The 22,778-nt window shown below is 46.2% G+C and overlaps 1 protein-coding gene across 4 annotated transcripts in view; it reads left to right on the top strand.

The window, feature by feature from the left end:
* CYFIP2 (cytoplasmic FMR1 interacting protein 2) overlaps nucleotides 1-17,949 on the top strand; it is a 50,015-nt gene extending 32,066 nt beyond the window's left edge. For 3 of the 4 annotated variants that reach the window (XM_048319558.1, XM_048319555.1, XM_048319557.1), the window contains exons 24-31: nucleotides 2,820-2,963; nucleotides 3,815-3,905; nucleotides 4,561-4,691; nucleotides 7,751-7,823; nucleotides 8,338-8,432; nucleotides 12,356-12,594; nucleotides 13,087-13,234; nucleotides 13,797-17,949. In XM_048319558.1, the coding sequence (XP_048175515.1) occupies nucleotides 2,820-2,963; nucleotides 3,815-3,905; nucleotides 4,561-4,691; nucleotides 7,751-7,823; nucleotides 8,338-8,432; nucleotides 12,356-12,594; nucleotides 13,087-13,234; nucleotides 13,797-13,964 (1,089 nt within the window). In that variant the 3' untranslated portion in view covers nucleotides 13,965-17,949. The remainder of the gene's footprint in view (nucleotides 1-2,819; nucleotides 2,964-3,814; nucleotides 3,906-4,560; nucleotides 4,692-7,750; nucleotides 7,824-8,337; nucleotides 8,433-12,355; nucleotides 12,595-13,086; nucleotides 13,235-13,796) is intronic. The other variant, XM_048319559.1, reaches the window with a different exon arrangement.
* The last annotated feature ends 4,829 nt before the right edge of the window (nucleotides 17,950-22,778 follow it).

The raw sequence follows: 22,778 nt of genomic DNA, 5'->3' as shown, positions 1-22,778 counted from the left end.
AGCGTGGGGGAGTGAGCTGTGCTGTGCTATGCAGCCAGCTTGTGCCTTCAGCTGCTTTGTCTTAAAATACCCACTGGTGTCATTTTTTACATCCTACAGTCTTTACCCCAAGCTGTGTATCTCACCCTTAAATGGAGTTATATTTTTAATTGCTGGCAGAGCATTATTATTAGACGCAAGCCTGCTGTTGGTGCGCTGTGTGGCTCTGCAGAGAGCTCCATGAACCTACCTCATCCTGCAGACAGGCTGGGGTGAATCATCCTGCTCATCCACAGCCAATGCACATCCTAAAATGTGTCTTCTCCCCATCAGGCTAATTGCTGAGACCCCCCACTCGAGGGAGAAGCTGGTTGGGAGCTGCTCTCCAGCCCCATTATCCCTCTGAGGAGCGAGGGAGTGCTGTGAGGTGGGGGCTGTGCAGCAGCACCAGCTGCTGGCTGCCTGCATAGCCAGATATCAGCCTTGTTGGGAGAAAAACCTGACCAGTTGCACCACAGCTGGTACCAGTGATGGTAGCCCATCTCAGGGACCAAGGGACATGCACAGACAGAAGTTCCCTGGCCATGGAGTAGCAAAGAGGTCTCCAGAAATGAATGTGGACTCATGAGCCCACTGAACTAAGGATTTTTTTATTCCCCCAAGCCAGGATGAGTCCCAGTGTGCTACGCCTGGGGAAATAACAGGGTAAAGGAGCCTACAGGGAGGTGTGGAAGGAAGGTGCAAGGAGCCATCTCTGGGCCACTTGGATCACCCTTGCAGCCCTCACTTTCTGGGGACAGCTGGGGCTGGGACAGTGCCTTGCAAAAGTTAAAGCAACAAAAGCTGTGGGAGTATGGCTGGACTGGGGCCCTGAAGCACTGGCTTCCCTCTGGGATGGTCCTGTTGGCCATTTGGCAAATGGTCCAGGCTGGGAGTTACTGGTGTTTAAACAGACACACTTTTCAAAACAACACATTGTGGTTTTTCAAATGTATCAGGGTGCATAACCAGTGGCCGTGGGTCCGTCTCCACCCGACTTTTAAAGACTTGGTTATCTGAGGATGCAGACAGAAGCCTAAGCAAGGTGCTCAATTCTCTTAAGAGTTGGTATCCAAGGAGCTTTGAAAGTAGGCTTCTGTCTGCCTAAATAATTCAATAATTCTTAACTCTTGACACATACTCAGGGATATTTTTTTTTTTTTTTTTAAATTTTGATCAGAGAGAAAGTTGCTCATTGTAAATGAGCCTCCACAGCAGTCTTTCTGTACTTAATAGTATTACAGGGCTATTTTCACCTACCAGGAACAGGAGGCGAAATAACATTTCACAGAAAATAGGGGACTTTGTAGCTGTGCCTTATTTCTGCTAGTTCAAAGAGCACTTAGGAATTACAATCTGCTGCACCAGATCTGTGGGGCTGTGACAAGATGAGGGACAATTAATTGGTTAAAGTAACTGACAAGTGTGTGAAAGCATGGTCAGTACATTGGTGAAATTCTATAGCTGAGAGCAAAAGAAAATACTTTCCGATTTTTAGCAAATGACTTTGTAACCCATTAGTAGCTCAGTAAATCTTGTGGAGTGAGTCAGAAGTGGAGGATGACTGGAGCCTCCACCTGGGGGTATTGCAGCAGTGGTGGAGCAAAGACAACATTTTGCCCTTTCTGCTGCTCCAGCCCTTGCTCCCTTCCACCCAAACCTCCTCAGTGCCTCCATCCCTTGGCTCCATTATTGGCAGGAAGGGGGATCCCTCTAGAGTGGAGTCTGCAATATCCACAGGGAGGCGTTTGGAATTCAGCCTAATTTGTTTCCTTATCTTTGTTTACCTTTTGGTAAGCATGAGCCCAGGGTTAATCTGTGTTTTGCTGGAAGGGGCACTACATGCCAGGATCTTTTCCAGGGTGGTTTTTTTGCTGCTCACTGAGGCTGCAGCTGGAGATGTCATGGAGGGAGAGTGCAGCCCGTCTGCTGGGCTGAGTTGTGATGCCAACACTTCCCTTGCAGAGCCCTCTCTGAGCATGTGGTGTCTCAGTTAAATCTGATTCTCAGTACTTTTTCTCTGCAGAACATACAAGTGAATTAATTCCCCCTACTTGTCTTTGCCTCACACCAAATGGATCCTGTAAATGTTCCAGTGATGAAACGTTGCAGCAATTTTCATGTTTCCAAGATGACATTGATAGAGTACATTCCTGGAAATCACTTTCTGTTCTCTGCTGCTAAGAAATTCTGGGGGCAATGTCCTGGGCACTATTCTCCCTAGACCAGTGTCAGATTCTTACCCTTTGTCACAGACCCATGGGATGTCTGTGAAGTAGAGGCTGATGTAAAGCTTTGCAGGATGCAAAAAGGATCTTTTCTGTGTCTTTTCCATCTGCCCTTAAACTCAGTTGCTGCAGTTCCTGCTTTTCCTAATAAGCCTCATTTAAAGCAAGTGCCCATAGGGGGAAAAAAAATCTGTCTGCTTAAATGTATATAAAGCTTTTCATTTTAGTAGAGAACAATTTGGTTTTGAAGAGGCAAAGGACCACTGAACTGAAATACTTGATTGGGAGTATATGGGAGAGTAAATTAACCTGGAAATGAAAGTGGTGTTGCTACATAGGAGGATAATAAAACCTTGTGACATGACAGTGTTGAGAGTTAGAATATATCTGACTACATAGGGAGAAAAGCAATCTCCTCTCCTCAAGAAGCAGAAGTGGGAATTGCCATTGGTATTATTTTTTCTCCTCCTCCTCCTCAAAAATTTTTTTAAGTGATGTAACATAATACTGTGATAAGAGAATTGCAGGTCTGGTCGATGGCCCTGTCTGACTGTCACTGTTCCAATTTCCCAGCCCCTCAACATTGCCTACAGCCACATCTACAGCTCCTACCGCAATTTCGTGGGGCCTCCTCATTTCAAGACCATCTGTCGGCTCCTGGGCTACCAAGGCATCGCCGTGGTCATGGAAGAGCTGCTGAAGATCGTCAAGAGCCTGGTAATTCTGAGCCTGACCCTGGTGATGGAGAAACTCCAGAGCCTGGATAGGTACAGGCAGGGCAGTCAGTGTGGGCTTTGGGATCGGGGTGTTCTCATCAGGGCACCCTCGTGTGCCTTGATCCACGCTGGAACACTTGGAGCCATGGGCTGATTTTCACTGATGAGGAATCCCACTGATTCCTGTGGGATGATGGAGTGTTTCCAGCAGGATCAGACAGCATTCAGCACAAGGACAAAGATTTTATGGTTGATTAAATAGGATTTAGTGCATTATCTCATGTAATGTATCTACAGGGTGCAAGTGTGTAACTCCAAATGGCAGCAGGGGCTTTAAACTAAGCAATGTGCTCTGCTCTAATCCATGTACGTCCAAAATACCAGATCTGCAGAAACTTCTTCTACATGAACGTAAATTCTGTATTAAACTCCTGAGTATCCAGTGATCATTCCTCAGGTGGAAGGAGATTTCCTGTGCTAGGGAGTGACTGCTTTGGCAGCTCTGGTGAAATGCTTTTTGGGTTAGAAGCACAAGTCCAGCTGCAGCTAAGAGTGAGCCTTGTTTTGGATTTCAGCTGCAAACAATGCAAACACAGCAAGCTGTATATTGAAGTCGAAAATCCATGCAGCTGTGATTTATTCTTTGGGAGGAAGCTGTAAAAGCACTCTGACTCCATACACTTGGGCTGAATTTTATATTTGAGTGAAATCCAAATTAAGCAAGTTCTTCCCGGACTCCAGCTGAAGTTTCATCCTGTGCTGTCAGATGTGGACCCATCCACAACCAGCCTCTTTCAAAACCAGTGCCAGGAGACCTGGCATTCCAGTTTAAACTCCCTGTGTCTCCAACAGCTCCAAGGCACCATCCTGCAGTATGTGAAGACTCTGATTGAAGTAATGCCCAAGATCTGCCGCTTGCCAAGACATGAATATGGCTCTCCAGGTGGGTGCTGCAGATGGATCCTTGAGCAGGAGATCAGCCACGCGTTGGTGCAGCATTTACTCAGGCCCACACTCATGGTTAATCCAGGCTGGGCACCTGTCCTGCCAGTGCCAGTTGCAGCCAGGTTTGCTGGGACACCTCCATCTGCTTTGCTATTGACACTGGAACATGTATAGGAAAACTCTCCAGGAAATCTCCTGTTGGAAATTTCCTTTTGAACACATAGATGGCTGATAAGGGATTGTCTTCTGATAGCCTCTCTTATGTCTTCAGGATTCTGTAAGCTTTTGTGAGTTCACTGGTATTTTTTAAATGCTCTACTTAGCTGGTGAAGAGATTTTTTGCAGCATGGCTGCAGTCAGAAAGTCTGGCTGCTGTACCTGAGCCAGCACTAAGTCATCCATCACAGTCTGGAACCTCTTTCCTCTTCTGATGAGGAAATCCAGGGAATTTATATGACTTACTCCCTGTTTCCCAAGGCTTACTGAAAGCAGGATAAGACATGTTAGTTCTTCCCAATGCCAGTCTCTGTGTACAGCCCATTGAGCAGCTGCAGTTTGTGGTTAAGGAAATACCAGACACTGATTGTCTTCTTATCCACGGTAATTGGAAGTGATTCCAGTCTCTTTCTGACTGTCCTTCCTTCTCTTTTAAGGAATCCTGGAGTTTTTCCACCATCAGCTGAAGGACATCATTGAGTATGCAGAGCTGAAGACCGACGTGTTCCAGAGCCTCAGAGAAGTGGGCAATGCCATTCTCTTCTGCCTCCTTATCGAGCAGGCTTTGGTAAGGCAAAACCCCCACACCAACATCGTACCTGAAATTTCCAGCTCAAGAGTAGAAGTGGAAGTGGGTTCTCCAGCAGAGGAGTTTGGGAAATGTTACTTTCCAGCTTCTCATGTTCTCAGGGTCTCTCTGGGGCTGTGTTATTGGAGTCTCTGGGCATGTCCATGGGGATGGTGTGCGTTGGCACTTTGTCAGGCCTCTGGGATGGCTGAATCTGAATACTGGAAGATCCAGATTTCATTCTTGGACCCAAAGCTGCCCCTTGTTTGTCCTGCTTAGAAATAAAACCAACTGGAGTTAATTTCTAGATTGTAAGCTCTCTGGGGCAGGCATCAGTACTTTCTTTATATACATATCTGTACAGTGAGAAACAGATTTGATCCCTCTGCTCTTTTGGGGTGCCAGTGCAATGGAAACAACCTGATTGATTGTAATGGAGAAATGGATAAAGCAATCCCAACAGGAAGGAAATCTGCTGATGATAAATGTCCTATGACATCTTCACTGAAAATCTGGCTGGAGTAACAACTTGGTGTTGCCCCCTGCACAGGAGTTTGACAAGTGCACAAGTCTCTCAGCTCTCAGCTCATGTGGTGCCCTTTCTGGTGTGGGGCAAAGGCTGTGGCTGAGTGCCACTCATCTTCTTAGCTTCCAGTTTTTCACATAAATTCAGCTAGCAATGAATTTATCTCATAATTTGCCCCAGAGCCAACTGAGGAGTGCTCAACAACACAATTGTACATTAAGTGTGCATACTGTGTCATGATGGTTTGGGCAGGGTTGTTTCAGTGTTTCCAGAAATATTTTGAAATTACTTCCCTAGCATAAGACAGGATTTCCAAGCAAAACCAGAAGTTCTGTTCAGAGCAAAGCCATAAGAAAGTTCAAAGATTCCAAGTTTTGTCTGGCCACAGAGCACAGACAAAAGTAAAAGTCTCTGCATGTCCTCGAAACGGATATTTCTGCCCTTGCCTTTGCATTTTAACTCCAGTCTAGAGACTTCTAATTCTTGGTACAGTGTATCGAACACATTCAATGAGCAGTGGTTGCATAAGATGAAGTAAACAAGAGATGTGTATCACCCAGCAGCTTGGCTTTTATAGAAATTTATAGAATGACCAGAGTTGCCAACTCTATTCTGACAGTTTCTGTTTCTTTTTGTGGCTTTTTCACTGCTCTCTGCTGTTCTCAGTGTTGGGTTTTCTGCTGGATGTACTGCATTTGCCTTTGCTGTCACATCTTTAAAGGGACCCTCAAGGGACATGGTGGTTTCTTGAGAAATCCATCATTTCAATGCAGAAATGTTCCTTCAGTCCCAGGAACTGTACATCAGCAGTGCACTGGCATTTTAGAATAGCAGAAAATAAAGATCCCTTAAGGAAAGCTACCGGTCAAAGTCCACATCTGCCTACAAAGTCTCTCCCTCTCTGATGCCCTGTTTTTCCCCTCAGCAATAGACTCAGAATACAAAGCCATTTTGCATGCAGTGGGCACTGGTTCCCACTTGCTGGAGGATGTCAGATGCACAGAGCCATCACAGAATAAGATTTTCCCTCTAATGGAGCTCTTGTGCAGCAGGAGGAATTGCTTTTATACTGCAGTTACCTTCAGAGCTGTGTGAGTGATGTAAGGCTGGTGGTATTTGCTGGCAAAAATGGCTCTGATGCAGATGTTCAGTCTGCTGCACCTTACCCCCTTTTTATTGTTTAAGTTTGAGGAATGAGGGGTTGCTTGGGGTGAAATTTCTAAGCAGAATTTGTGCTCTCAGTTAACGGGCCTTGGGGAAGAGATCTGTTAATAACATGACTAATTTTGGGACAGATACAAGGTGAACGTGGGCTGCAAATGGCTGAAAATACTTTATTAGAGGGAAACAGCCATGGAAGAACATTCACCTAGGAATGAACACTGTTTTGCAAACGAAATGACCAAGGTGACAGGCCCACTCCGTTAGCATCAGCACCTCTGTGCCCATGGAGGGGCCCCAGACTGTTCCTGTCCCTCCAGCACTGTGTCACAAACTGCACTCCCACAAACTTGCTCTCATCCCAGCATCCATGCGCCAGTGCAGCCTCCTGCAGCTCCATGCTCCACTGTCCTGCTGGCTGGAAGGGGGGTGTCCACCCCTGCATCCCAAACAGGCCCAGCCGAGTCATTCCATCCGGCCCCCGGGTACCTTCTGCTGCGCTGTCATGATCTGCTTTCGAGTGTGTCTACATCCCTCCAGTGAGCTCAGAACTGAAAGCATGTCCTAGGAGTAGGCTTTTATAGGAGCAGGCTGATGCCTTGTCGTGACACGATGCCTCTGTGTTGAACAGCTTTGGTTTCCTCGCTGCTGTTTCCCATTGCAGACTCGTATACAATGTACTGTCAGCCATCGCTCCTCAGTCTCCACCTGCCTATTTCTAGGTTTCTCCTCCTTGTGCATCTGTGTTTGGGATTATTTTTTTCTCAAGTGCATTGGCATGCATCCCCTCAGGTGGCATCTCATGGTGTTATTCCTCTCTGGACTTCTGTTTTATTCTTCCTGGTGCCTGCACCACTGGGATTCTGATAGCCCTGGCTGAGAACACCACACCAACAACCAAATAATTTCAGACCAGTTGTGATGTACCTATTTGCAGAAGAGCCACATGTCAGTATATTTTTCATATACACTTCCTAAAATAACTAAGCCAAAGGGTAATTTCCACCTGGGCACTCTCTTAAAGAACAGGCTGCAGGAATTCATTCAGGGTAAGATGAAATGGAAACTTCCATATTCTTTATCCCCTTTTACCTTCAGGGCTAGTAAGACAGAAGATCAGTATAAAGGTCTGGCCTTGTACAGGCAGGAAGTAACTTACTTGAGTTAGGGAAACTTCCTGACTGAAGCTGAAGTACTTCTCCCAGTTTCAGATCATTTAGGTTCAAACCACTGGAGTTACTACTGAGCTGGGTTGGATCTGAATAGGTGCTGTAGGCATGAACTGTTGTAGTGTTGCCCAGGCCCCTGAGCCATTCACTCTCCCCCATAGGTATTTTTTAACTTACTTTATCTTTCTTTCTTCCTGCCTCAGTCCCAGGAAGAAGTTTGTGATTTGCTGCATGCTGCTCCCTTCCAAAATATTTTGCCCAGGGTCTACATCAAAGGTAAGAAGCTGAGAGGGAAGCAGTGGGCAGACTCAGAGGTCTCTGCCCAGAGGCTGTTTTCTCTCCCATCTCTGCTGAGGATTAGCTCTGACCCTGCTTCCCCCTCCAAATAGATAAGTGCATACAGCCAAACGTCAGGTGCAAACAAAAGCCAAGGGTGCATTTCCTGTAGCCTAGTTATGGCCTAAAACCTCAGTCAGTTTGGGGGTTCCCTTAAGGTTTGGGAGCCATTTCACAGCCTCTTTGGAGAATGACAGCATGAAATGTCCATCTCACCAGGAGTGCTCGGTAACAGGGACATGCTTTTGGACATGTGTGATAAAGCTGCTGCTGAGACTGCACTCGCCCATCCCTCCCTTCTCCGCATCACTGGCCCCTCATTGCTGTCGGTTTGGCTCCCTGATCCCACAGTCTCCTTGGATGGTTGCTGGGGGGCAGCTCTGAGCAAACTCGGCGGAAAGTTGCGGGTCTCCACTTCCTCCTCTCATTTCACTGTTTGCTGCTCGCTTGACAGAAGGAGAACGCTTGGAGGTGCGCATGAAGCGTCTCGAAGCCAAGTATGCCCCACTTCACCTGGTTCCCCTAATAGAGAGGCTGGGCACTCCGCAGGTAAGGATTGCATTGGAAGGGATGGCTGTTGGAAACTCGTAGCAGTCCCCACGTGGCCTGTTTGGCCTTGGGAAAAGTGATCCTTATTTTTTCTTTTGATTGATTGATTTCTTTTCCCCCAAAACATCAATTGGACGAGCAAATCTGAATCCTTGCCCGAGCAAACACTCTGAAGGGAAATCTGTGAGTGGGTCCAGAGATGTGTTGCTGCCTCCAGTCAGGAGAGCTGGCAGGGAGCTGTAAGGCAAGTGTGCTAGAAGCCAGTTCTGAATCAGAACAACTCCAAAAACCTCTTCTTCTCCACTTTAAAAAGATGGAGAATTGCTGGAGTGGCTTGAGGGGAAACTTTGCAGGGCTGTCCTAACAATCAATTGCCATCACTTTTGGGGATCCCATTTTAGGACTGCAGTGTGGTCCGTTTAAGCTCATCCCTGTCAAGGAATACATCTGAGAATGGTTTCCCTCTTAGCACATGCTTAGAGCTTCAGCACATGCTTAAAATTACGGCTCCATTTAAGTGTCTTCTTGATGTGGGTCTCAGCTTGGGAAAAATCTCTTGTGCAGAAACTCAGTACTGTTAAAAATATCTCCATAGACTGATCAGTGTAATGGGCAAAATCTGAGCTCCATTGATAGTAATAATCAAACTTCAAGTGCCCATTTGTTGGGGTTGATGGGATAAAAATCTTTCAAAGTATCAAATGAATCAACACCCTTTTCCTGTAATGTACTGATGAGGGAATGGAACAAACACTCAGCTGGTGTAGGAGGTGACAGAACTGTGGCAGGCAGAAAGTGGTTGATATTTTTTCTTGTATTTTTTTCTCATGGATCAAGGACATTTTGAACTTTGCATCATTGGAAATCATCTGAAACAGAGAAATTGGCTGGATAACTGAGGACTTTGTCTTACTCTGTAGACACTTCCTTTTAAAGGAGACACTCGAGAAAAAGAATTCACCTCTGTGTTTTTGTGTCTTTGTGTTGGTCTTTCTATCTCTCCTTCTTTCCATGCAAAATCATCATTGAATTCTGCTATTAGAGTCCACTCGTTGCTTATCTCTGCTGTAGTTATAATGGTGATGAAAACAAAAGGTATTTCATGTCCCACTAAAAAGTTATTTTTCTGTAAACTGTTCCCATATTCATCACACAGGTACAGTTGGGTACCAGATTTTTTTTTTTTTTTTAGCTCAAATGTAAATGAACACAAGAATTGCTTTCTATAGGTGCCTCCATAGCTTCTAAGCTTGCTCCTTTTATGCAGTTTTGGACATGCATTTTGGAAATGCAGTTTTGGACACAGGCCATACAGGGTTTTTTCCTGCAGAATGCATAAATGCCTTGTAACAATTGTCCAGAATCTAAGCAGAAGTTCGATGCCTCTCCCAAAAGGTGGCCCCATGCATGTTACAGAATTCCATGCTGTGAAGGGGCTGAGCCAGAGTTAGTGGGGATCTATTGATTTTTGCAGCTTTTGGGTAGGGTTCTGGCAAGTTCACCAGTAAACAGGCTGTACAAGAGGTTCAAAATCTGGAAAATCAAATCTGGATTTGTGCAGTGGCACGAAAACTGCCAATGATTGTTGTAAATAATTACTTTGCATTGGAAATCCAGAAGCAGCTGTTTGGTGGATCATTCATAAAGAACCAGGGGGGTCAAAGTGGTTCGTTAAAGGAATCCTCTCCCATTTAATGCTGACCATAAAGGTATTTAGTAAGGGGTTTTCAAAAGTGCTTGGTCAGTCTGGTTTCTTCACTGGAAATAATCAGAGCCTTTGCTTCTGAAGACAGAAGGAATAATTGAGCCAGCACAGTGGCATCCTTTCACAATTCACCTTGAGAGCATCCTTCCTCTCCTGATCTTAGAAATCAGTGGGACCCAAGACTGTGAGGCAGCTCTGGCCACAAGACCAACAGCTCCCCAGCTGCTTTGCCCATGTTAAGATATCTACCCTAGGATGGTAGTCCTGTATCAAAGACTGGTCTTACTGTGATGAATTTTGGAACCAAATTCTGTCTGTGAATGTGCATAACTGAGTGGCACAGCCTACACTGAAAGCCGGATGCATCCCCTTCTAAATTAAGATTTCTTCAGAAATCGTGTACTAAGATCACTGGAGAAGTTTGTTCTCAAAAGTATCCCTTTTTTCACTATATTTTAGCAAACACTAATGCTAACACCTAATTTATATTTGAAATGGCTCTGCTTCTGCTGTGCCCTCATTTTGCCATGATAGAGCAGTGTGTGCAGATCTGTGCCCATAAGAGCTTGGAGCAGGTGAGGAGAGGGACAGTACACAGCCTTTAGCTAAAAAGCTGGATAAAATAAACCTTTACTTGCCAAGCAAACACATGCAGTGTGTGCCGTGGAACCAGTGATACCATTCCTGCTTTTAACACATCGAGGGATCCCAGAGCCAGTGTGGCCTCTGCACATCATTACAGCTTTCCCTTGATATTTGCTATTAGTTGAACACTAATTGAGCTGAGGTCCCCAGACCATCCTTGAAACTGTGACACAAGCAAGAATTGAAATGCTTCTAATTTCAAGAGCAACCAAACTAAAAATGCTTGAGGTTACTGCCAGCATAAATTGAAAATCAGGGACGGGGATGTGCAGGCACATTCATGCATTTTTCAGAGTGGAATGAAGATGACCCAGCTAAACTGAGCAAAATTCATGTTCTTAATGTCTGGCCAGGACATGTGCCTGCCCTTTGTCCCAGCTGCTCTGAGTCCCCATCGTGACTGACTTGGATAACATTTTTATAGGCATTGCAGGGACATCTGGAAATGGAGCAAATGCTTAAAAAACTGCTTAAAGCTCCAGGAAGTCCTCTGGGACAGGCAGGGTCTCAGTCAATGTAATGCTTGTTCTGTGTGGCTGTTCCAGAGAGGTGGGAGGGGTAAAGGCTCTGCCTGTGCAGCCACTCCTCTGCTGAGGTGAGCACAAAGAGCCAGAGCCTCCCACAGCCATGGGCACAACTCTGACAGCACTCAGCTCCCATTTCCCAAGTTATTTTTGGCAGCACTGCAAAGAGAAGTCAGTCCTGCTACTGGAACAGCAGGAAATGGGGCAGCTGAGAGGATAGGGCAGTGAGAGACCCCCACACTTGCACCACTCAGTGAGCTTGGGGGAAGGCCCTACTTGCTTATTTTAAATCCCCTTTTTTTTTCTCTTGGGGAGCAATAAGGCTGAAATGAAATTAATTCTCTTTTAGTTTTCCTCTAGTGTAAAAACCAAAATAACTTCATCCAGTGGAGCTATTCCAGAATGGTATATCTAAATCTGAGCGGGGGTGTCACAGAAATTATCCACACCTGTAAAGCTTCCACATGTGGGAAAAAATTATTTGGCTTTCTTATAAACTACAGGTTTTCCAGTGTCAAGTTAGCAGTGCTTCTCATCTTCCTCAGAGCTTTTTAACCCTAACTACAAAAGAAATCAAGAAAGCCATAGGCTATCTGCATTTTGAAGAGATGCTGGCAATGTCCTGGGAAGCAAAATGTCCCTGTTCTCTCCTGTTTTATCTTCATAATCTGCAGAAATCATGAGACAAAACCCATTAAATGAATCATGAAATGAAAATCAGGAAATGAAATGCTGAGTAGCACTAACAGAGCAGAACAGCATGCTAGCAGAATTAAGGATCAGTATTTCTGGTCAGAGCTTTGCCTTCAGCTCTGGTGTTCTGATGTACGTGGTTACTCCAAAAGATACTGAGGTCGGTGAAATACAGTGGAGCACAATATTAAGTCTCCTGCTTGAGGGATGAGTATTCTCTGGTGGGAAGCGCCATGGGAGCAGCCATCAGAGGTAAGCTTGGAGGTGAAGGAGCCGGAGAGAGACCAGGCAGCGTTAAATCCAGCGGGTCTGGGTCACATCCTCACTTGTGTCCCTCTGGTTGTCCCTCTCCTCAGCAAATAGCCATCGCCCGGGAGGGGGACCTGCTGACCAAGGAGCGGCTGTGCTGCGGGCTCTCCATGTTCGAGGTGATCCTGACACGGATCCGGAGCTACCTGCAGGACCCCATCTGGCGCGGGCCGCCCCCCACCAACGGGGTCATGCACGTGGACGAGTGCGTGGAGTTCCACCGGCTCTGGAGCGCCATGCAGTTCGTGTACTGCATCCCCGTGGGCACCAACGAGTTCACGGCAGAGTGAGTGTCCCCAGACAGCTCCTGTCACTGCAGCTCATGGGTGGACGGGGCTGGCCAGCCCCCAGAGTGCCGTCAGCTGCTGTGAGAGCCACTGTGGAGGTAGAGGGGAATGTGGGTGTTTGGTGAAAGGACTTTGTTGTGCATGGATGCAAAAAGATGTTCAGCTTTGTATTGGAACAGCTGGAGAAAAGAGCAAGGTAAAGGGACGTGCCCAAGGTGACAGGCAGGAGATGGGTAGATGGACCAACAACCCAGCAGTAGGTCCTCATCCGTCTTACCCTGTGATTCACCCTGCACAGCCTGGCCTGGGTGTAATTATGCACATCTCCTTCTGAGTTCATTTTCTCTAGGTGTACACTCACTTTCTAGGAGCAGGACTGAACCCGTTTTCCCTAGGAATTCACCAAAGAAAGTTCCTGGTGTCATGGTACTTCTCTTGCCTAACTGTATCCTGTCGTGTCTCCCCACCCATCACCCTGTTCCTCCCTCCAGGCAGTGCTTTGGAGATGGTCTGAACTGGGCAGGTTGCTCTATCATTGTTCTCCTTGGACAGCAACGGCGCTTTGACCTCTTTGACTTCTGCTACCACCTGCTGAAGGTGCAGAGGCAGGATGGGAAGGATGAAATCATAAAAAACGTGGTAAGTTGAAGGGTGGGGTCCCAAAGGACCCAAACTCAGCACACTTCTTTCTGTTTTCTATCCTGCTTTGTCCAAACTCATCAATTACAACAAAGCCTGGTGTTAATCTTATTCTTACTGGACGCCCTTGCTGTAAGGTTTCCATCTGCAGTCTCAGCAGACAGGCCAAGGTTTTAATTGCCTTGAAAATCAAATCTTTTTTCTCCCAAAGCTTTTCCCTTCTTCCTGGGGTTGGGAAGCTGGACCTGAGGAGCTGGTATTTCCAGCAACCATCCTGTGGTTTCGGTGGCTTTATCAATAAGCAGTTGGGAGCCTAGACTTAGGAACAGTTAACTTAGGACCACTCACTGATCTTGTTAATGCTCTGTCTTGACTCATCAAACCCAATAATGAAGCGAGTCACCGGTCCCTGCAAGGTGCTAAGTGGAACAGGAACATGTGTTAGAGCTGCTTTGCCTTAGCAGAGCTTTCCAGCAGCAGGGCACAGGTTCTGCTGCTTCCTAGCTGCTCAGATGACATAAGACCTTTCATGTTCTGTTTCTCTCCCTCACCATCTCTCCAGCCCTTGAAGAAGATGGCCGACAGGATCAGGAAGTATCAGATCCTGAACAACGAGATTTTTGCCATCCTGAACAAGTACATGAAGTCGGTGGAAACAGACAGTTCCACGGTGGAGCACGTGCGCTGCTTCCAGCCCCCCATCCACCAGTCGCTGGCCACCACCTGCTAGTGTGGACACGGACCCCGCATGGGTTGGGAAGGGAGCAGGGACTGAACCCAAACCAGCTGGGAGGGGTAAACTTGATGGTGTGAGGCCTGACAAGGAAGTGAGGCTGGGTCTGCCTCTCCACACGAGGACACATCTTCCCCTCAGCCCCGTTTGAGTGCATGTTCCTCTGTACCATCCCTGTGATCGGTTTTACTCGTAGCTTTCGGACTTGAGGGGGGGTGGGGGTGGGCAGGCAAAATGTGCTTTTCTTCCATGAAGTGGTCCGGTTTTCCCTGTGATTCACCCAGTCCACACATCACTCTGAAGCCATACTGCAGCCTCAGGTGGGAGAGTTCCATGCTCCCACGGCACCAGGAACCCGCTCCCACTGCAGAAGCAGTGGGACAAGTCAACACCCCCGTGACATGTGCCACCAGCCACAGAGCAGGAGGGGCTGAAGACAAGTTCCTGATCCACTCTTTGAGGGGAAGAAGGGATGAAGGCAGGATGTTACCCATGGCAGTGCCCTGAGGACCGAGTGCTGGGCGCAGAGGAGCCCTGCCAGGCTGGTCGTGGATGGCTGCCTGGCCCAGGCTGGGGTGAGCTTTGTGCTCCCTGCTGTGTCCTTGGCCTTTCCAGCAGTTGTAGGGGGAGCTTTGGCATGTGGGCTTGAGAACAGCAGTGATGCAGTCACCAGATAACTCCTCAGCACTTCAGAGAGCTGGGGAAAGAGAAAACTGCCTGGCTTTTTCCATGCTATTGGGACATCCACTTATTTTAATGCAGAGGTTCTCCCCTGAAGATACATCTTCCATGGACTAAACCAGATTTCCTGTGGACTACAGAAGAGGCTGCATTCATGTGAATGTGCTCTCAAACATACTAATTTGGGTGGAAATAATCACTGGTGCTGACAGGATGCAGGTGTAGTTACCTTGAACACACAGGATCTTTGTTCTTCAGCCAAGGATGAGAGCCAGGGTATGTAATCATTGTGTGTTCTGGGATGTGATTTTCCCTTGGTTTAGACAGACTCCTGGTGGCACAGCGACCAAATACCTTTCTCCAGAGAATGGTGACTACCAGCAGGGCTTAGGAAACATCCCATCAGTCAGAAATTACGTGGTTGGTTAGAAAAGGTGAAATACAGGATAAGCTTTAAAAAATACCCAGAATTTTCCAAATTCAAAGCTGCTCAGAGAGAACACTGGAGTCTGTTTCCTTTTCCCACTCAGCTAATCTAAGATCCCTGGATAGTGAGAACAAATTGAGGTGGAACTTCAAGGAGGATTTCATAACTCCTGGTCTAACCTGCTTCCCCTCAGTACTGTCATTGGAGTGATACAAAAGCTTGTGCTTGATGTGAAAGGAGATCGAATCACGTGCTCCAAGAGAAAATGATGCCAGCCTCACCACTGGCAGTGTTTCCTCAGCTTTAGCCTGGCCACAGCAGATAATTGCTGAGTCCAGATGTGATAATACGTATTTGTTTCATGCCTTTCATCATGCCTTGTAAATTGCATGCTGTTACAGATGTTAAAAAGCCAGAGCCTGGGCATTTATTCTCTCAGAGGAAACATGTAATTTATTAGTAGAAATGTCCCAGCTGGTGTTTTTGTCTTAGGAAACAACAGCCAGCAAACTAATGCTGGCAAGAGGAGATCTTGACGGGTGACATGAATTTGTGCTCCCAGGCTCTCATCACCTACTCCCTTGATAATCAATAAATACCCCACATGTGACAAGTGCTGGACATTTTCACACCTTGAGTTTCCTTTAATTACTGAGACAGACATTTTCAGCTGCAGGGAGGAAATTGTGCAGCACAGTAATCTGAAAGTAAAATGAAATCTCAGGAAGTCTGGCTGAAATCTTGGAGTGGCAGGGAAGGACCCAGCCCAACACGGCAAGTTCTTTCCTCTGTGTCGTGAGGAAGAGCAGAAGAAGAGCATCTGAGGCTTGCTCTCTATTTACTCTTCCATTAAGGATGTCAGTTCTGGTATTCCATCATGTTCCAACACTTCTACACTACTGGAGTGAGGGTATCTAAAGATATCTATTTTTAAAAGGAAGAGAAGAATCAAGCACTTTATTTTTTGTGGAAAACAAGATGCAAGGAAGATAGATCCAACCAAGATCCTATTTTTCCTTACCTAAATAGCAAGTGCTTGTTATTTTGGTATGAAAGTCTTGCTGAAAAGTTAGCACAAGTCCCTGTCTGGCTTTCAGAGCCACCTCTAGGCACAGCACAAATTAAATGTCCTAGTACATCTGACAAGCTATGGAATGCTGGAGTCTTCTTGGAAACCAGCATGAACAAGAAGTTGCTACAAAAGGATGAACTCTACCACATGGCCCAGTCTCAGCTACCTAGACAAAATGGGATAAAGTAAGGTGAATTTAAATCCCTGGTTTCATCAGTTTGGGCCTGGAATGAGTCATCAGATACTTCACCTAAACCTGTAAATCTCTTTGCATTCTTTTCCTGTAGTTTTGCCACAATTCCCTGAAACCCTGCAAAACACAGTTGCACTGGAAAGTTGTTGTACAGGCTGTACTTGAAAGAACAGGTAGTTGAAATCTATTGTTGCCCTCGGATTTGCTAGCAAAAATGTAAAACCCCTCCAGATTCCAAGGGATTAAATGTTTTGAGCAAAATGTCAAAGTGCATGAACAAAATGTAAACTGTTTTGACTGTAGAGTGTATGCAGGTCTTCTGCCTTGCTGCTCAAGTCACACGAGATGCCAGTTAGTAATAATCACAGTCTGAATTTCTGAGATTTGATGTTACTGTCCTTCGATTATCTCAAGGATTCAGATACTCCTTAGCTTCAGTTTTCTCACCCTCCTTGTCTGTGTATGAGAAAGGTCCAGGCTTAGGTCTTTAAACAACTCCATGAAAATGGATTTTTTTTCCTCCCGTGCTTTTTTAAATGTCATAATTGTTAATGGAAATAGGGAGCACATTTGTAAGAGTAGGGCTAAATAGTAACAGATTGCCAGGGGGTCAGGCATATTCCCCACACCTGCAGACTTTCTGCCAAGTTTGGGAGTGTTCCTTGCAGATGTGCTTCAGTCTATATTTTTCAGTCTTTTATGATCTGCAGACTTCTAATGTTCTTTTCCTAGGGAAATGTTGACCCCTGTCTGAATACTCCCAGGTCCACTGACAATGGACTTGCTTTTTACCTGTATTTTCCTGCTTATGCTGAAGTAGTCTGCAAACTCCCCAGCAGTCACCAGCCACCACTTGGAATGTCTACTCCAAAGACAAGTTGTTGGCTCCATACAGGAATTACAGCGGGGAGAAAGGATGGCCTGTGTTCTGAATGAAGTCAGACTGGGTTATTTTAATGTTCCCTCCGGCTTTGCCGGTATAAAACGTGGCTGTTGGCAGTGCACATGCTTTTCTGGGATGATGCTGCACTTGACTTTCAGTGCTACAATGGAAAGGGGAAGCAAACTAGTTCAAATTCAGCACTTCAGTGGTTTTCCATTTAAACTCTGACAGCACTTAGTAGCATTGAACAACATTAGTCCTTTTCCTCCTGCATTACTCCAGTCCAGTAGGTTCATGTATATTGGAGAACGAAAGAGAAAAGAATTGAAGGTGTAAAAAACCAAGAAAATATTCTCAAAAACTGTTGTCAAATGTACCATATTTGTATGAAAAGCTGCTTGAGTTATTTTGTACAATGAATTTTATTTATGGTGAGGTATATTTACGCTTGTGATCTGATACAGTGTTAAATTTTTGATCCATATTTGCTATGCAGCTGAAGATGATATTTTGGTTTTGTATTATTATTTTTTGCTGTTGTTCTAAAATTCAGCCAACAGAAGCTTCCATCTCCATTAGAAGTGTTTCTGCAAGAGTAAAGCATCTGATACCTGGTGATATGTCCCGTAACACAGCAACCAACAGTGTGTATACAACAAATGTGGGATGACTTTTGTGATGAAGAGAAATAAAAATTGGGCTCATTCATGAAATGAGCAGAATTTACCTTGTGGTGTCATCATCACTGTGGTAACTATTACCTGGGGAGAGGTTTCAGTAGTACCTGGCACCAAAAAAAAAGCTAAGTTGATTAAAATGTCGAGCTTTTGTAAAAACCAAAGGAAAAAAAGAAAAAGGCTCTGTGGCCAACACCAAAACAGACATATTTTCCAATCAAAAAGTTAATGATTTTTGGGAAAAACTTTCTAACACAACACATTTTTCATTTTAAGACTTGTTTTAGTGCAAGAGGGTCAGGGAATTGAAAATCATATAATCATTTTTTATAGATTTTGACAGGCTCTTACCCAAAGCTAAACTGAGGAACTAATTTCCTCTCATTACTGCAGCCTTGTCAACTCCACAGGGGCCTTTTTTATTCCAGGAGATTCTCCTTGCTATTATTTTCCCAAATTTCCATTTGAAACCGTTCTTAGTTTTGTGTTGAAAGCATCCAAGGAGCAGCAGTGGTTGTTGGCTGCAGAAGGAGCAGTGGGAACCAAGGGGAAAAGATCTTCTGGGAGCTGAGGAATTAGGGAGAAACAACTGACATGGATCTATGGGAGATGGACTCCTGTGCTCATCAGCTCCAGACCAAACACTGTAACTGGTGTTCCCTTTCATAGCTTCTTCCCAAGGTTTCCTTATGGGAACAGCTTCCTAGCTTAAGAGGAATAGAAATGCAATGACCCTTTACATAAAATTGGAAATGAACTTTACACCATGACCAGGCAGCTCTCTTGATCTTTCCAACGTGCTCTGAGGCTGTGCTGCAGCTCTGGGGGTGACATCCTGCTGTGCTGGACTGTTTGCCTGGTGGTTGAAAGTTGCCCAATGTTTACTGATTTCAACATGGTTCTGCTACAGGGAATGGCAGAGAGGAGAGCAGGGCTTTCTTCCTGCCTCAGCCACTGATACTGGGCAGGTTGTTTGGGTTTTAGCCTTTCTCCCATTTAGATTTCTCCTTTTTTTTTCTTCCTCCTTTCTTTTTTTTTTTTTTTTTTAACTAATTCTAGCTGCTGCGTCATGGACCCCGCAGTTCCCACACCAGCCCTAAGAAGTGCTGAGAGCTCACATGGTCTCACCTGGAGCCAGAAGCAATTCTTGCTTTGAGTGTCTTATTTTGACCAACCAACCCTAAGGGAGCAGAATCAAAGATACAGGCCCCTATCTTTCTTCTAATGCTCCTAAATACGTTTATATCTCCAGATGAAAGTCACTTCACCAATACAGAGAACAGTTCATTAATGGTTGTTTTATTCTTTCAAAAGCTTAACAAAATTACCCTTTCTGTGACCCCCTCTGTAAGTCAGGAGTGCCTTTCACATGTAGCTTTGCTTGATTTAGAGTTCTGATGCAAACGCCTCCAGATAAGAAGTCTGCAAACAAACGATCTGCTGATTACGTGTCACTTCACCCACTGCTGTCCATCACCAGCCCACCACTCCTGCTCTGCCAACATGTGGCTTTGTGGGGCCACAGTGACCTCGATAAAGTATTTAGCAACCCTGGGAGAAAGGAGCCAGGATGTGTTCTATGGTCTCGTGCCCCTGGATCACTCAGCAGCTCGGCACAGACCCACAGGTGTGTGCACTGGCATGGGAGGGCAGGACTGCAAGGGTTGGAACCCACCATGGGTGTGACAGGCTTGGGAGCTGTCCCTGTTGGTGTTGCCTAAACTGTGGGAGCACCAAATGACAGCCTCTGCCACTGCAGACACGGTTACCCTGAGACAGGCCTGAGTTAAAAGCTGTCTGCTCAACAAAGTTCAATCTTTGAAGCTTTGGGCTTCCTTTCATGTAGTGCTGCAATCATCCAACACCAGGCAATTCCCTTAACCCTCACCCTATCAAATCATTGCCAGAAAAAGGATTCACCCTCTCTTTGAAGCAGCAAAGACCTCCTTGGAGCCCTAAAACTATACAAAGCCAGAGGAGAATATTACAAAGGTGTCCAGAAAGTTTCCACAGAAACCACGCCTAGCAGACATCCAAGGGCAAAAGTTTCCATCACCTGTTAGCAGGATACTTCCACCATTATTTTTAACAGAGGACAATTGATACTCAATAGTTCTCCATCATTTTTTCCAGAACAGAAAAGATGAGCAGACAAGAGCAGGGCAAAGAACAGCCTTTTGATGTTGCTAGAGAGGTTCTTTGCATGCAAAGCTGCCTTGTTTCTATCCCCTGGATTCCAGTCAAGGTTTTGGCCTGGAAACCAGTATTTCAGGAGGAACTGCATTGTTAAAAGATGAGCTTCGAAGGAAGACTCCCTGATTTCTGGTGAGTTATTTTTAAGGCAGCATCTGATGTGTGTATCAACCCGTGAGGTCATAGCTTGGAGCTAAATTCCCTTAATTACAGCCTTCCCGTTAAAATGAGGATATGAAGCAATAAAAGAGGCAGTGGCTGCATCCCTGCTTTATTGCTATCAGTCTCAACTTGCCCTTGACTAAGCACAGAAGGCTCTGTGCCTATCCCACCTGGCTCTTAACTCCCACATTGCCAGACATGGCCTTGCTAAATCCATCAAATGCAACTCCTGTGACTTCGTTATTTTATAGACTGCACCTCCAGCAGTCCCTGTGCCAGAGAGAAGGGAATACGTGACACACTTGTGTCCATGGCTGATTGCAAGATCTGACTGAAGCTTTTCCCACAGTGGTGTCACCCAGGCACGCTCCTTCCCCAGTGTCTGATAGAGCCAGCTCACACTGCAGTGTCCCCTCCTTTTGGGGACATTTTCCCTGTCATGCCTCTCTTCCCAGGACTTAGACTGGCTTCTTTTGGAGGTCTCACCCCTTGTCAAATCTGGCAGAAGTGGCCCACAGACTCAAATTTATCTTTGGGGATGAAAAAGAGTACATAAACACACCTGTACATGGTCACATTAGCCTTTTCCTTTAGGAAATCAAGCTGACAGGGGAAGGTAAAGCTGTGGCCCAAAGTGCCTTTTTCTTTTGCCTGCACCATGCTGTGGCAGTAATGCACGAGGCTGCACCATGACCAAAACGATTATTTTAACCTCAGATCTCTTCCACAAAAAATTGCTGCCTCCTTCACACCTCTCTGCGCACATTGAGCACAGATGTCAACAACACTAGTGAAAAAGCTTGGAAATTATTTCGGACACAGTTTAACTGCCAATAACCACACCCCAATTAGGCCTCCTCAGCTATGAGCAAGACCTCAGGGTGTTGGTAAGGGTCCAGCAAAGGGGAGAGCCCCACAGTGCCCCAAGCACCAGAGTGAACAGGCAGAGCAGCCTGTGAAGGGACAGGGGACACAAATTCCCCCCACCAGCACAGGCAGTCAGCACTGCAAACACAGCAAATACTTGTCCCACTCCACCATCACATCGGTTTCTGCAACCAGCCCTGTAGTCACACATTGCATGAGTAGCTCATAACCAGTAAATTTACTAAACAGAGGCCAGATCCCACCATTATAATCTTGCCCAGGGTCTTGTCCCTTTTGGTTGCATAATAAACAACAGCAGCAGAAGTTGCTCCCAGAACACTGATAAATTAGCACATGTTTCATTTCCTACTTCAAAACTTGCTGCTATATGATTTGGATTGATTATCAAGTGCCCTGTGATAAAGGGGAGGACGTGGGATTTAACTGGCACAGTCTCTCCCAGCCAGTGACCCGCAGGACTGTGATGGATGAACAGACTTGATTAAAATCAAATGACTCACGAAGCACTTGAGCATTACATTTACTGGAGAAAACAGTTGCTCAGAGATAGGAGCAGGCATTGAGTGAAGGAGCCATGAGGTGTTAGCAATGCTGCAGCCTGATAGCCTAAGGGCAGTCTCTGTAGTAACAGGCAATTCATTTTATGGGGGGGAAAAAAAACAAAGCAATTTTTCAGATATGTTCAGATCCTGCAAATCTTGTATCTATATATTGCCTTATGACAGGGACCCTTTCTACCTATAAATGTGGGCTTGCTGAAGCAAAGCTCTTGTTTCAGTATTGGTTTTACTTATCTCTGTTGACCTACAGCAGAACCTGGCTAATGGCAACGAAAGGACTTTTCTATTATAATAGGTTTCTGGATACACACAGCTACTGAGCACAAATGCAGGAAGGGAGGTCGGCAGAGGAGGGTGGGGGTGAAGACAAAACAAGGGAGGTCAGCAGAGATTGGGGATGCAGGCAAAACTGATGTGCCACACACTCCAAAACGTTCACACAGCAGTATCAGCAATGGAGGTTTCGCCTGCCCTGGGAGGGGGAGTTGAAGAAGATTCCTCTTCTCGAGTCCGAGCAAACCAAGTGACCTCACGTCGCTCTTCACACGGCTTCTCCTCCAGACCCTTCACAATCTTCGTAGCCCTCTTTTGGATATTCCCTAACAACTTCATATCCTTCATATATTGAGCAGCCCAAAACTTTTAGGTTGGAAAAGACCTCTAAGCCCATCGAGTCCAACCATTAACCTGCCACTGCCACTAATATTTCTCCTGTTCACTTTTAATTTCCGTCCCACCACACTCGGCCCACGTGCGAAGGCTTTGCAGCGTGCACCAGGCTCCCCCACCCCGCACCTGGGCTCACACACCTCCGAGCCACCCTCCTGCTGCCCCAGCGCCTTCTCCAGCCTCTGCAACAAGGAAAGCACCCTCCAGAGGAGAAACCCCTGCGGCAGGAGCCCCGTCCCGGCTCTGTGCGGAGGGACAGAACGCCCCGGAGATGCCGCCGCACCGACCGGGAACGGGGATGGCACCAAGGGCTGGGGGTGCGGGGCTGGCCCAGGGGACCGTGCAAGGCTCACCCGGGCATTACCAGCGCTCCCAGGCCAGCGAGGGGCCGGCCCGGGGGAGGAGC

This window comes from Corvus hawaiiensis, chromosome 15 (assembly GCF_020740725.1).
Source record: "Corvus hawaiiensis isolate bCorHaw1 chromosome 15, bCorHaw1.pri.cur, whole genome shotgun sequence".
Classification (NCBI taxonomy): Eukaryota; Metazoa; Chordata; class Aves; order Passeriformes; family Corvidae; genus Corvus; species Corvus hawaiiensis.
The sequence above is the reverse complement of the archived record's forward strand: the minus strand, read 5'-3'. Positions and strand labels throughout refer to the sequence as shown.